The sequence below is a fragment of the Oncorhynchus tshawytscha genome, linkage group LG12 (assembly GCF_018296145.1).
Source record: "Oncorhynchus tshawytscha isolate Ot180627B linkage group LG12, Otsh_v2.0, whole genome shotgun sequence".
NCBI classification, from domain to species: domain Eukaryota; kingdom Metazoa; phylum Chordata; class Actinopteri; order Salmoniformes; family Salmonidae; genus Oncorhynchus; species Oncorhynchus tshawytscha.
The window spans coordinates 34,897,290-34,910,055 of record NC_056440.1 but is presented as its reverse complement, the minus strand read 5'-3'; the positions used below and the strand labels follow the sequence as shown (position 1 = coordinate 34,910,055).

The window sequence follows — 12,766 nt, the reverse complement described above, 5'->3', positions numbered from 1 at the left end:
ATTTAATTAAAAATCACGACAGCTGTGATGGACACAGTTTTGGTACAATTTTATAAATGCTGACAGAATGCGAGAAATGGCAGTAGAAACATTTATGGGCAAATATTGATTTAATAACCATCATATCGAAGTAAATTTGGAGTCACGCGATGATCATGTGTGGTCCTCTTACTACAACTCGGGGAAACCATGCAGTTTTAGGCTACAGGTGAAATAAGTTATGAACAACTTCACAGGGTGGTGAACGTACACGGTGTTCCTGCTGCTCCTTTCCATTAAATATTGAGGCTCTTGTTCTGGTGACACGATGATAGATGCTTGACTCACTCTTATCTAGGGCTGTGACGGCCATGATATTTAGTCAACCGGTTATTGCCATGCAAAAAACTGCCGGTCTCATGGTAATTGCCCGGTAATTAACAAACACATTTAGCATCTCCAGGTCTCCACGCCTTTGGAACAGCTACATAAAAGTAGATGTCTAATAAATTCATTTCATATACACCATTACAATAAATCCATTATTTTAGGTAAGTCTAAAGAAACATATGATAAAAAATGGATTATGTTACTTGTATTCTCATTTTTACTTTCAAAGGGAAAACAAAAAAATTATAAATGTTGGGTTCTTACATTTCCCACAAACCCACCCTGTACAAAACAACATGCAGATGTCTCATCCGGGTCTCTGTCGTTCCTATTGTGTTTATTGGACATTCATTTTTGCATTGTACAGCCATACCCCATTTCATGGACCCAATATGCATAAGTAAGGCTGTACATTGCAATATGAATGTCCAATACACAGAATAAACTGACTGTGAAAGGGATTTTCCACAGGGTTGTTCCACCTCAAAAAGCACTTTAAGAGGATTGACACCAACCATCTCAGATTGTTCTGAAATCGTTCACCCAAAATGACATTGGTTTCCTTACCTTGACAATAGACTGCTTACAGAGTATGACCGCAACCCATGCTTTGGTTTTGTTGCCCACTGTTTCAAATGCTAACTTCTGAGCATTTGTGGAACAAATCTAGTTACTTATAGATCCGGGATTGGCAAATTAGAGCCCGTGGCAATTACACCTTGCGCATTCTACTATTCTAACTTGCAACAGTAAATTGAGAATTCCCCCCCAAGTCAGTCTCAATATACCTTTGCAATTTAGAATACGCAAGGTGTAATTTCAATTTCATTGTGCATCAGCAGTTCTTCTCTTGTTATGTAACATGGAACCCAAACCGTCTGCGTGCGTGCGCCACCGTGCATAAATGTATTTTGTCCCCCCACACCAAACACGATCACGACACGCAGGTTAAAATATCAATTCAAACTCTGAACCAATTACATTAATTTGGGGACCGGTCGAAAAGCATTAAACGTTTATGGCAATTTAGCTAGCTAGCTTGCTAATTTGTCCTATTTAGCTAGCTTGCTGTTGCTAGCCAATTTATCCTGGGATATAAACATTGAGTTGTTATTTTACCTGAAATGCACAAGGTCCTCTACTCCGACAATTAATACACACATAAACATAAACATACATAAAACAGTCACCCGAATCGTTTCTAGTCATCTCTTCTTTCCAGGCTTTTTCTTCTTTGAACTTATATGGTGATTGGCATCTAAACTTACATAGTATTACTACGACAACACAGTTAGTCTTTCAATCACCCAAGTGGGCATAACCAATGAGGAGATGGCACGTGGGTATCTGCTTCTATAAACCAATGAGGAGATGGGAGAGGCAGGACTTGCACTGCGATCTGCGTCACAAATAGACCTGACTTCTATTTTAGCCCTTGGCAACGCAGATGCTCGTTGACGTGCGCGAGCAGTATGGGTGCAACAATTGAACAATAATGATGATTTCTAAATTTATTTTGCAACACGAGCTGTGTAGTCAGGGTGTAAGTCACTGACAGTCACTCAATTTGCCCATGTGTGCAAACATTTGAGATGGTTTAGTTTAGATAGCTGACCGCTAGACAAATTTGTAGTTGGCCTAATCATTGTTGAATTACCGATCAGGGGTCCACCATTGAATTAATTAGTCACTGACGCAAATATCACATGAAAAACTGCATATATTTCTCTACACCCTATGGCAAAATGTGTCAAACTGGAGGAAATTGGTTGTAAAACCGCAAATTTTCCTCTCTGCCCCATGGCAAAATGAGTAAAATTACATGAAATGAGTTATAAAATTGCAGAATATTCTCCCCACCCCATTTCAAAATGTGTAGAATTACAGCAAACGTGCTTTAGAAACCACAACATTTTCTCTACTTCCCATGGCAAAGTGTAGAAGTGCACATTCTTTTTTAAATATATAAATCAATAAAGTCACTCCCCGCTGTCAAAAGGGGGTAGCTAAAATGTTTTGCTCACATAGTGGGGACGGGGGAGCCTCATGATGATTTCAGATGTGTCCCCCACCCCAATCAAAGTTGCCCATCCCTTTTATAGATCATTTGGATACGAAGCACAAAAGTGCTAATATAGGTACCACTGATTTGTGCCACAAATGCAAAACATGTTAGCATTTGAAACTGTGACAATGTTACCAAAACATGGGTTGCAATCATACCTTGTCCATAGAGCATTTACATGGTAAGGAAACCAAAATGTTATTTGGTTAAACAAAAAAACATAATAGAAGGAACACCTCCTTCTAGTGGTAAGAAGCTGGTAATTGTTGGTGACATCAACAAATTCACTGAGAAGACATTACCGAGGATGAAGAAACAATACTCCAAGCCGCAGCTCCATACTACTTCAGACATACAAGAACTGATACTGTATACTTGTTGTTGGGTTGGGATTGGTGTGGGGTGGTCCGTGGGTGGCTTTTGAAAAGTTCTTTGGAGTCATCATGTCTTACTAATTGTTAGAAAAAAAACATTTGGTCCAAATCAGATGTTAGGTACTGGGCATATATTTATTGAATATTATATAAATCCTATAAACAAAAAAATTGTCACTGGGTGCAATCAATTTGCTTAATTTCTCAGATATCAAGTTACATTGCAACAAAATAATATTGCAGGAATGCTACTATTTTCTGTTCTAAGATGGTGGGTGAAATGGCTTACGACATGGACCGACCCCACAGCAACACAATATCTAAGAAGATAATATTTGTGTAAACTCTTTAGAATTGTAATCTGTGGGGGTCATTTTGTAGGCTGATTAGCCGTTACCTATGGACCTTGTGTCGCTCTACTCCGTGACACCCAAAGACTACAATTCTAAACCAGCCAGAGGGGGATTGGCTAGGGTTTAGTTCGAATGAGAAAAGCCATTGATGAATGTTCACCTGTTTTCGGTTTAGATTCTCCCGGTGTTGGGCCTGTAGAACTCGAACGGGGCGGAACCTTGTTGCTGTTGGCATTGCTGTTTGGATTCTTCTCCATGGTTGTGTCCTTTCTGCGAGAGGTATTTAGGCCGAGTTCCGGGCAGAGAGCGTCCGAGCTCCCTAGCATTAAATGGGACAAAGGGAGAGGAGAGCGGATTGTAGCGAGTGCGGGTCAGGCAGCGAAGGCCCTGTTTAATTTCGGTCAAAATGGGAGACTCCATTACGGCGACATCTTGACAACAAAACAAACCAAGAAAAATAGAGACACAATTTAGGCGTCTCAGTAATGGAGGCGGTGTAGAAATTGAGAACGAAGCGAAGGCTCACACCGGGGCCAAGACCCAGGAAAGTTGAGCGTTTTCGCGTTCTGGGAAACACTTGGCCCCAAAAAGGCGCTGACCGTTCTCCAAAGAATGGAAAACGGACAATTGTGCAGTTATCCCCCCCAAAATATATGATCGTACGGACGAGCTAAAACTAATGGCGACAGGTCGCCAAACAGGAACCACAGAGACCCGGATGAGACATTTGCGCGTTGTTGTTTTCTACAGGGTGGGATTGTGGGAAATGTAGTAGAACCCCAACATCCATATTGTTTTTTTCCTTTTAAAAGTAACAATGAGAATACAAGTAACAAATGTGAATACTAGTTCAGAGTGAATTGTCGCCCCCCTCGTTGTGGTCCTTCTCTAAATGTTTGAGGAAAAAGTGGTAGTATGGTTGACTAGCACTGGAAAACCCAAGGGGGGGGAACATATACTCAGCCCTTGAGTTCTCAATTGAATGTACCGCATGGACTATAGCTGGATCAATGAACTATGATCCCGACCCTCTTAACGTTTAGAAACGTTAATAATCCTTGCTTGTGATATGGTTGATGGAAACCTTAGGCAGGGCCGGATCCAGGTGACAAAAACACAGCCCCTGCCGAGGTACTGAACTTCCTCCCCAGTTATGCTCCATTGGAAAGTTTGAAGCGGAAATTGGAGGACGGAGAAAGTGTTGTCAGGTTGGAGTCAGTGTTCTTGAAAATACAGCTAGCTGGGTGCAACTTTCCTAAAACATCAAGTATATATTTTGTAATTGAAAAATGGTTTATTGCTTACACACACACACACACACACACACACACACACACACACACACACACACACTTTACAAAAATATAAAACATGTTTCATGAGCTTAATATTAAAGACCCCAGAAATGTTCCATATGCACAGAAACATATTTATCTCAAATTTGTTTACATCCCTGTTAGTGAGCATTTCTCCTGTGCCAAGATAATCCATCCACCTGACAGGTGTGGCAAATAAAGAAGTTGATTAAACAGCATGATCATTACACAGGTGCACCTTGTGCTGGGAATTACAATGTACAGTTGTCTCAAGTTGAGGGAGTGTGCAATTAGCATGCTGACTGCAGGAATGTCCACTAGAGCTGCTGCCAAATCATTTAATTCTCTACAACAACTTAGTTTTAGAGAATTTGGCAGTACGTCCAACCGGCCTTACAACCGCAAACCACGGCAGCCCAGGACCTGCACATCAGGCTTCTTCACCTGCGTGAACTTTTGAGGCCAGCCACCCGGACAGCTGATGAAACTGAGTAGTATTACCGTCTGTAATAAAGCCCTTTGTGGGGAAAAACTCATTCTGATTAGCTGGGCCTGGCTCCCATGTGGGTGGGCCTGCGAGGGCATAGGCTGCACCACTGCCCAGTCATGTGAAATCCATAGATTAGGGCCTAATGAATTTATTTCACTTGACTGACTTCCTTATATGAATTGTAACTCCGTAAAATTGTTTAAATGGTTGCATGTTTTGTATCTATTTTTGTTCAGTATATGAAAGATACGCTCCAAATGTTTCCAAAACTGTATAACGTGTATTTGCGTTTAGACAGAGCATTTGGCCTGCATCGGAGCGTTGCTGCATTTTCCACAAGGCTAAAGGGGACACACAAGGCTAAAGGGGCCATCCAATGGCTCAATGTAATGGAATTGGAGTCATGAATAAGGGCTAATGGTTGGCTTGCTAGAAGAGATTTTATTATTATTATTTTGCTTTCATAAAATGTATACACAACAGTGCAGAAAGTAACATTAATTATACACATTGCAGAAATAACAAAACTATTTATGTACACATGTCCAATGTTTTATTTGCTTTGTTTTAATGAGCTCACAGCTGATCTGCATTCACACTCAAACAGCTGCATTGAAGCACCAGGCTCTATTCCAGGAGTATTCAACTCTTAACCTGCGAGGTCCGGAGCCTCCTGGTTTTCTGTTCTACCTGAATTAATTGCACTCACCTAAATCAGTCCCTAATTAAAGGTGAACAATGAAAAACGTGGAACTGGCTTCGAGGTCCAGAGTTGAGTTTGAGGGCTCTATTCTGTCATGAAATCCATCAGTCCAGTAACAGAACTACCTGTATTGGGATTAACAGTGTCTTCCCAGAGGTGAGATACACTGCAAGTAGCAAGAGCGTCAGAATGATGTTGGAGTCACTCATCCTCCTCTTCTTCATCATCTGCCTCTTTTTTCAGGGTGCAGCTCAGTACTGACTTGCGGATCTCTGATCTCTCTGCTGCACAAGGAAAGACAAACAAAACAGCCACAGTATAGTTCGTTCAATTCTCAAACTAGATGGTAATTGTACATGAATTACAAAAGCAGTGTGACATGCTTTACCTCTTTAAAAAATATTTTTGTGGTAATGGTAGAAGTTTAAAAAGTTTTACTTTACCATTTAAAGTAAAGTCATTTTGAAGTATGTATGGTTTTGAAAATGTTTTATAGTAGTGGTATTGTCTGCAGTAGTAATGATGGTGACTGGTTATAGTTGAAAACATAGGTAGATGAAAAGTTAGGATAGCCTGAACATATGAAAGTTAATTTGCTGTATCTGGCTTGAATAGTTCAATAATTAATGTTGGAGTTATTTTACGCTAATTTATATAGTTAAACTTAAATAATTTGAAGTTAATAGCCTGAGCATTTGAAAGGTGGTTTGGTGTCCCTAGCTTGAACAGTTAAAAAATTACTGTTGGGGAGTTATTTTATGCAAATGTCTATAGTTCTAGTTTATAAGTGTTATAGAAGTAGATAGCCTGAATGTTTTAAAGTTGGTGTTGTAGCTTAATTGGCCAAGGAGCAGGGCCATTTTCAATTGCTACCTCTGCATTTCTTTGGTTCTCATTCAAACCTATGTTAATTTATGCACATTTTAAAATAGTTGGTTAAATTATAGTATCAAAAATCTTTTGACAAGCAATCTAAGTATGGTCAGTCAAAACATCTCAGCGTTGGTTTGGAGTTAATAGCTTAAGCGGTAAAAGATGAGATCTAGAATTGTACTTTTTTACCATTCTAGCGCATGGCCCTTTGCCATTGAAACGCATTTGGTATCCATACCAACGCCTCCGGTTGGGCTGCTCGATGACGCAATATGTAAGAGCTGTTAGCTAACATTAGCTAGCTGCTTTTCATCACTCTAAACTGACAAACAGCTGTAACCATTAAATTGGTCAAATATATTTTTGTTCAAACGACAGATTTGAATAGCAGAGAAGCAGAAGAAGATTTCATAAACTAACTTTTTGTCTAAGGGTGCATTCATAAATTCAACCTGGAGTGCCAGAGTGTGCTCAGTGCCCTCTGGGCGTTTGTAAATTCAGAGCGTTTCACTCTCGGTGCGTTCAGCGTGCACACTGGACGCTCTGGCCGAGGAGTAGGGTTGATCCGAGCGTTTTTAGGTTATTCAGAGTGTTGGTGACTAACTTAACTGCTGCTGGTGGTTACAATTCAATCATGCTTTTTTAAAACCGACGTTTACTGACATCAGCCATATTCAACGGGTGTTGAGCGTTCGTTATTCTGTGCTCTGGCACACTCAGACGAGAATACTCTGACATCGGAGTAGATCGCCAGAGTGAATTTACGAACTAAACTGATCGCAAAGTGGTCAAATAAGCTGATGTGTCAAAAGTTGTTTACAGTGAATATTGGAAGTGATGTCACAATGAGGCCGCTTTAGAAAGTTTTTAAAAAGTCCCATTAAAGTGAATGAAGATGGACACAAAGACTGCAGAATTAAGTTTAAAAATATGAAAAAGTTACGCAAGCACACCATTCCAGACCTGTCCGCACATTTTAAAGTTTGAAAGGCATTTCTATCTTAAACAGTAAGAGGAGTAGCATACAAAATAATAAGAAAACGTTTATTTGCTTTGGAAGTCCCACCTAATTATAGCTTCCCTGTAACCTGGTTGTTGCCTATTCAAAATTGACTAGATTACTAGGCATATTGTCTGCAATGAGAAAACCGTGCATGGGTAAGGAACTGATGTACAAAAATAAAGCAGACCATTGCATACCTTCACTCTGACAGAGGGGGAGCATCCGGTGGAGCTGCTGAGTATTGTATCGGACCAGAAATTTCTGACATGTCCGGATCGTTCCTGCATAAAATGAAAATAAGTAGACATTGAATTTGCAGTTAGTTACCTTCAGTGCAAAATATATGTCTTTGTTAAGTTGATGACTGCACTAGAGCTGGTATATTTAAAAACAAATTGTACACTTGACTTTATAAATGTTAAATTGTAATTAGTATGCTTTGATTAACTGAACAAACTTTTTTCATATAAGCCCTCTTAGGTGGAAGACAAAACAGTTCAAATAAAAACAAGTTGGAACCCTGTCTTTTTTATGTGCAAATAAATACAAATAATGTATCCATGCCTGTCACTTTTACATCCCAAATATCAGCTACAACTTGTTCATGCAAAGGGAAGTTGGTCTGTCTTACCTCCCACATGCAAACAGTTCAGAAAACATGGCACTCTTTGCCCTCGGTTCTCTAGACTGGTGATGAATGGCAATGCAGACCAGATGAGTCTGTAGTGGCTCTTCCGACAGCGCAGGAACACAATTCCAGTGTGGGCATTCAGATACTTCACTGAAAAATATAATTTATTCATTACTTATGAATTATCCTCTGCCTTTTACTTTATCCCCAGCTAATTTAAGTGACACATGGCCACAGCGCCCACCCTGGATGGAAAGCAATTTGGGGTTAAATCAAATTGTATTTGTCAAGTGGTTCGTAAACAACAGGTGTAGACTGACAGTGAAATTCTTACAGGTTCTTTTCCAACAATGCAGAGTTAAAGATTTTTTTTTAAAGTTAAGGAAAGTGACAAAGGAATAAACACAGTGAGTAACAACATGTCTCGCCTATAAACAGGGAGTATCAGTAGTGAGTCGATGTTCAGGGGTACCAGATAACTACCATGATTATGTATACTGATCAAAAATATAAATGCAACAATTTAATTGATTTTACTGAGTTGCAGTTCATGAGGAGATCAGTCAATTGAAAAAAAATGCATTAGGCCCTAATCTATGGATTTCACATGACTGGGAGTACAGATATGCATCTGTTGGTCAGATACCTTAGAGAGGGAAGAAAAAAAAAAAAGAAAAAAAAAATGGCCCTCAGGATCTTGTTACGTTATTTTTGGTTAATTCAAACTGCCATCGCAAAAAATAAATAAAAACACCAGGATGCACTCTGTTTACAATGTTGACATCAGCAAACCACTCGCTCAAACGTGGTCTGCGGTTGTGAGGCCGGATGCACATACTGCCAAATTCTCTAAAATTACATTGGAGGCAGCTTATGGTTGAGGAAATAACATTACATTCTCTGGTAAGAGCTCTGGTGGACATTACTGCAGACAGCATGCTCCCTCAACATTAGACATCTAAGACATTGTGTTGTGTGGCAAAACTGCACATTCTAGAGTGGCCTTTTATTGTCCCCAAGCACAAGGTGCACCTGTGTAATGATCATGCTGTTTAAATCAGCTTTTTGATGCCACACCTGTCAGGTGGATGGATTATCTTGGAAAAGAGAAATGCTCACTAACAGATGTAAACAAATTTGTGCACAGAATTTGAGAGAAATAAGCTTTGTGTGCATATGGAACACTTCTGGTATCTTTTATTTCAGCTCCTGAAACCAACTCTTTACATGTTGCAGTTAAATATTTTTGTTCCGTGTATTTCAAAATTATTCAGACCCCTTCTCCACATTGTTATGTTGTAGCCGTATTCTAAATAAAAAAAAGTTGATTTACACACACAACCCCATCATGACAAAGCAAAAATAGGTTTAGACATTTGAGCAAATGTATTAAAAATAAAACAGATATACCAGTCTTCAGACTCTTTGCTATGAGACTCAAAATTGAGCTCAGGTGCATCCTGTTTCCATTGATCATCCTTAAGGATGTATCTACAACTTGATTGGAGTCCACCTGTGGTAAATTCAATTGATTGGACATGATTTGGAAAGGCACACCTGTCTATATAAAAAAATCCCACTGTTGTTAGTCCATGTCAGATCAAAAACCAAGCCATGAGGTCAAAGGTAATGGCCTTTGAGCGACAGATCTGGAGAAGGGTACCGAAACATTTTTGTAGCATTCAAGGTACCCAAGAAAAGTGGCCTCCATTCTTGAATGGAAGAAGTTTGGAACAACCAAGACTCTCCCTAGAGATGACTGCCCAGCCACAACTGGGCAATCTGGGGAGAAGGGCCTTGGTCAGGGAGATGACCAAGAGCCCACCTGTTCATCTGAAAATGGGAGAACCTTCCAGAAGGACAACTATCTCTGCAGCACTCCACCAAATCAGGCCTTTATGGTGGAGTGGCCAGACGGAAGCCACTCCGTAAAAGGCACGTGACCACCTGCTTGGCGTTTGCCAAAAGCGTCCAAAAGGCCCGACCATGAGAGATTCTCTGGTCTGATGAAACCAAGATTGAACCTTTTGGCCTGAATGCCAAGCTTCACATCTGGAGGAAACCTGGCACAATCCCTACGGTGAAGCATGCTGGTGACAGCATCATGCTGTGGGGATGTTTATCAGCGACAGGTACTGGGAGACTTCTCAGGATTGAGGGAAAGCTGAACTGCGCAACGTACAGAGCTCTTTGACAACCTGCTCAAAACCTCAGACTGGGGTGAAGGTTCACCATCCAACAGAAAGACCCTACGCACACAGCCAAGACAACGCAGGAGTGGCTTCGGGACTTGTCTCTGAATGTCTGAGGCTGGGACTCACATCTCTGGGGACACCTGAAATTAGCTGTGCAGTGACGCTCCCCATCCAACCTGACAAGAGCTTCGGAGGATCTGCAGAGAATGTGATAAACTCCCCAAATACAGGTGCCAAGCTTTGTGTCATGCCCAAGAAGACGAGGCTGTAATCGCTGCCAAAGGTGTTAAAACAAAAGTACTGAGTAAAGGTCTGAACTTTATGTAAATGTGATTTGTTTTTGTAATAAATTAACCATTTCTTCATCTGTTTTTGCTTTGTCATTATGGGGTATTGCGTGGAGGGGATTTAATTTATTTTAAAAAATCAATTTTAGAATAAGGCTATCACAAAACGTGGTTAAAGTGAAGGGGTCTGAATACTTTCTAAATGCACGGTGGGGGGGGGGGGTAAAGTAACTATGCAACAGGATTGATATAGTAGCAGCAAACGTGTTGCATCAGTATGTGTGTTGGTATAAGCCTAAGACTGTGTGTGCAAAGAGTCATTGCAGGTAGTCCAGGTAGCGATTTTGTTAGCCATTTATCAGTTATGGCTTGGGTGTCGAAGCTGTTCAGGTTACTGGGTTAAGTGCTTTCCTCAAGGGCACAACTGGGAAAAGTACCCAATTGTCATACTTGAGTAAAAGTATATGTTTTTTCAATAGAAAGATAGGTAGTAATTTTACTGAGTGAGTAAATGTCAAAGTATTTGGTTGTAAATATACTTAAGTGTAAATCATTTCAAATTAAGCAAAGCAGATGGCACCATTTTCTGTTTTTAAAATGCACTGACAGCCAGGGGCACACTTCAACACAGACAATTTACAAATGATGCATGGGTTTAGTGAGTCAGCCAGCTCAGAGGCAGTAGGGATGACCACATTCTCTTGAAGTGCATGAATTGGACAATTTTCTTGTTCTGCTAAGCATTGTAAATGTTACGAGTACTTTTGGGAGTCAAGGAAGCTGTAGGGAGTAAAAACTACATTCAGGAATGTAGAAGGAACAGTTCAAATAAAGTACAGTACACCCCCCCCCGGGAAAAAAAAACTACAAGGAGTACTTTACGCCACTGTCAGTTAACTAATCTGAAATGTTATTGTAACCCTAGTCTAGCATAGTGGGCTTCAAGCCCTTTTCAAGTGTATGCTATTGCATTAACGTTACTTTAAGTGATCAAATCACATTGCTTAACTACACAAGGACTGATTCCCTTTATCAATACCTGAGAATCCGAGGCTGGACAGTGCAGCGCCATAGTCACCGTGCGCTCGAGCTACTGCTGCTTTTGTGGCAGTGTAGATGGCTCGGTCATCTAGCAGTGACAGATTGCGTCGATCTGATACGCAAACTTCACACAGCAAATATCTGCGAAGAAACGCGTTTGATCAGGAGGGGAGAACTTCATAATTGTACACATTAGCAACATGTAAATACGAGCAATTTTACCTGGATTTCAGTCGCACCATTTCGCTCAACACATGTCGATGTTTCTACTTCCGTGTTGGGTCATTTAACGAATGACAACTCGTGGTGGGGCTCAAGATTGATTGGCATCATGATAAACCAATCGCGATCTTTTACCAAAATAACTTTACTGCGCAGATGCAAACTCAGAGGAGCTCGAGTCCAGATTGTCTTGGCTAGAATGGCTACAGTTTATGTCCTAACTGTTGTCCTACCCTAATTATCCTAACCTGCTACGAAAAGTCAAATCTGACAAAAAATGTAGCCTATGCGGATGACAACACTATACACGTCAGCTACTACAGTGAATGAAATCACTGCAACACTTAAAGAGCTGCAGTTAGTTTCAAAATGGGTGGCAAGGAGCAAGTTAGTCTTACATATTTCAAAAAGTAAAAGCATTGTATTTGGGACAAATCGTAAACTAAACCCTAAACCTCAACTAAATATTGTAATAAATAATGTGGAAATTGAGCAAGTTAAGGTTACTAAATTGCTTGTAGTAACCCTGGATTGTAAACTGTCATGGTCAAAACATATTGATACAACAGTAGCTAAGATGGGTAGACGTCTGTCAATGATAAAAGGCTGCTCTGCCTTTTTAACAACACTATCAACAAGGCAGATCACACCTGGACTACTGTTCAGTCGTGTGGTCAAGTGCCACAAGGAGGGACCTCAGAAAATTACAATTGGCTCAGAACAGGGCAGCACGGCTGGCCCTTAAATGTACACAGAGTGCTAACATTCATAATATGCATGTAAATCTTTCATGGCTTAAAGTGGAGGAGAGATTCACTTCTTGATGACATGCTGAATGCACTGA

The 12,766-nt window shown here is 40.4% G+C and overlaps 2 protein-coding genes across 2 annotated transcripts in view; both read right to left on the bottom strand.

Annotated features, from left to right (window-relative positions):
* Positions 1 to 3,885, bottom strand: part of rnf10 (ring finger protein 10) — a 28,433-nt gene extending 24,548 nt beyond the window's left edge. Inside the window, exon 1 of the mRNA XM_024438991.2 lies at positions 3,322 to 3,885. Coding sequence (XP_024294759.1) covers positions 3,322 to 3,487 — 166 coding nt within the window. The 5' untranslated portion in view covers positions 3,488 to 3,885. The remainder of the gene's footprint in view (positions 1 to 3,321) is intronic.
* Positions 3,886 to 5,388: 1,503 nt separating this feature from the next.
* Positions 5,389 to 12,029, bottom strand: pop5 (POP5 homolog, ribonuclease P/MRP subunit). Its single transcript, XM_024438990.2, has 5 exons — positions 11,923 to 12,029; positions 11,699 to 11,841; positions 8,178 to 8,327; positions 7,744 to 7,827; positions 5,389 to 5,954 (listed from the first exon to the last, which is right to left on the bottom strand). Exons 1-5 carry the CDS (start codon positions 11,940 to 11,942, stop codon positions 5,872 to 5,874), a joined length of 480 nt encoding a protein of 159 aa, XP_024294758.1. The 5' UTR covers positions 11,943 to 12,029; the 3' UTR covers positions 5,389 to 5,871.
* Positions 12,030 to 12,766: the final 737 nt, after the last annotated feature.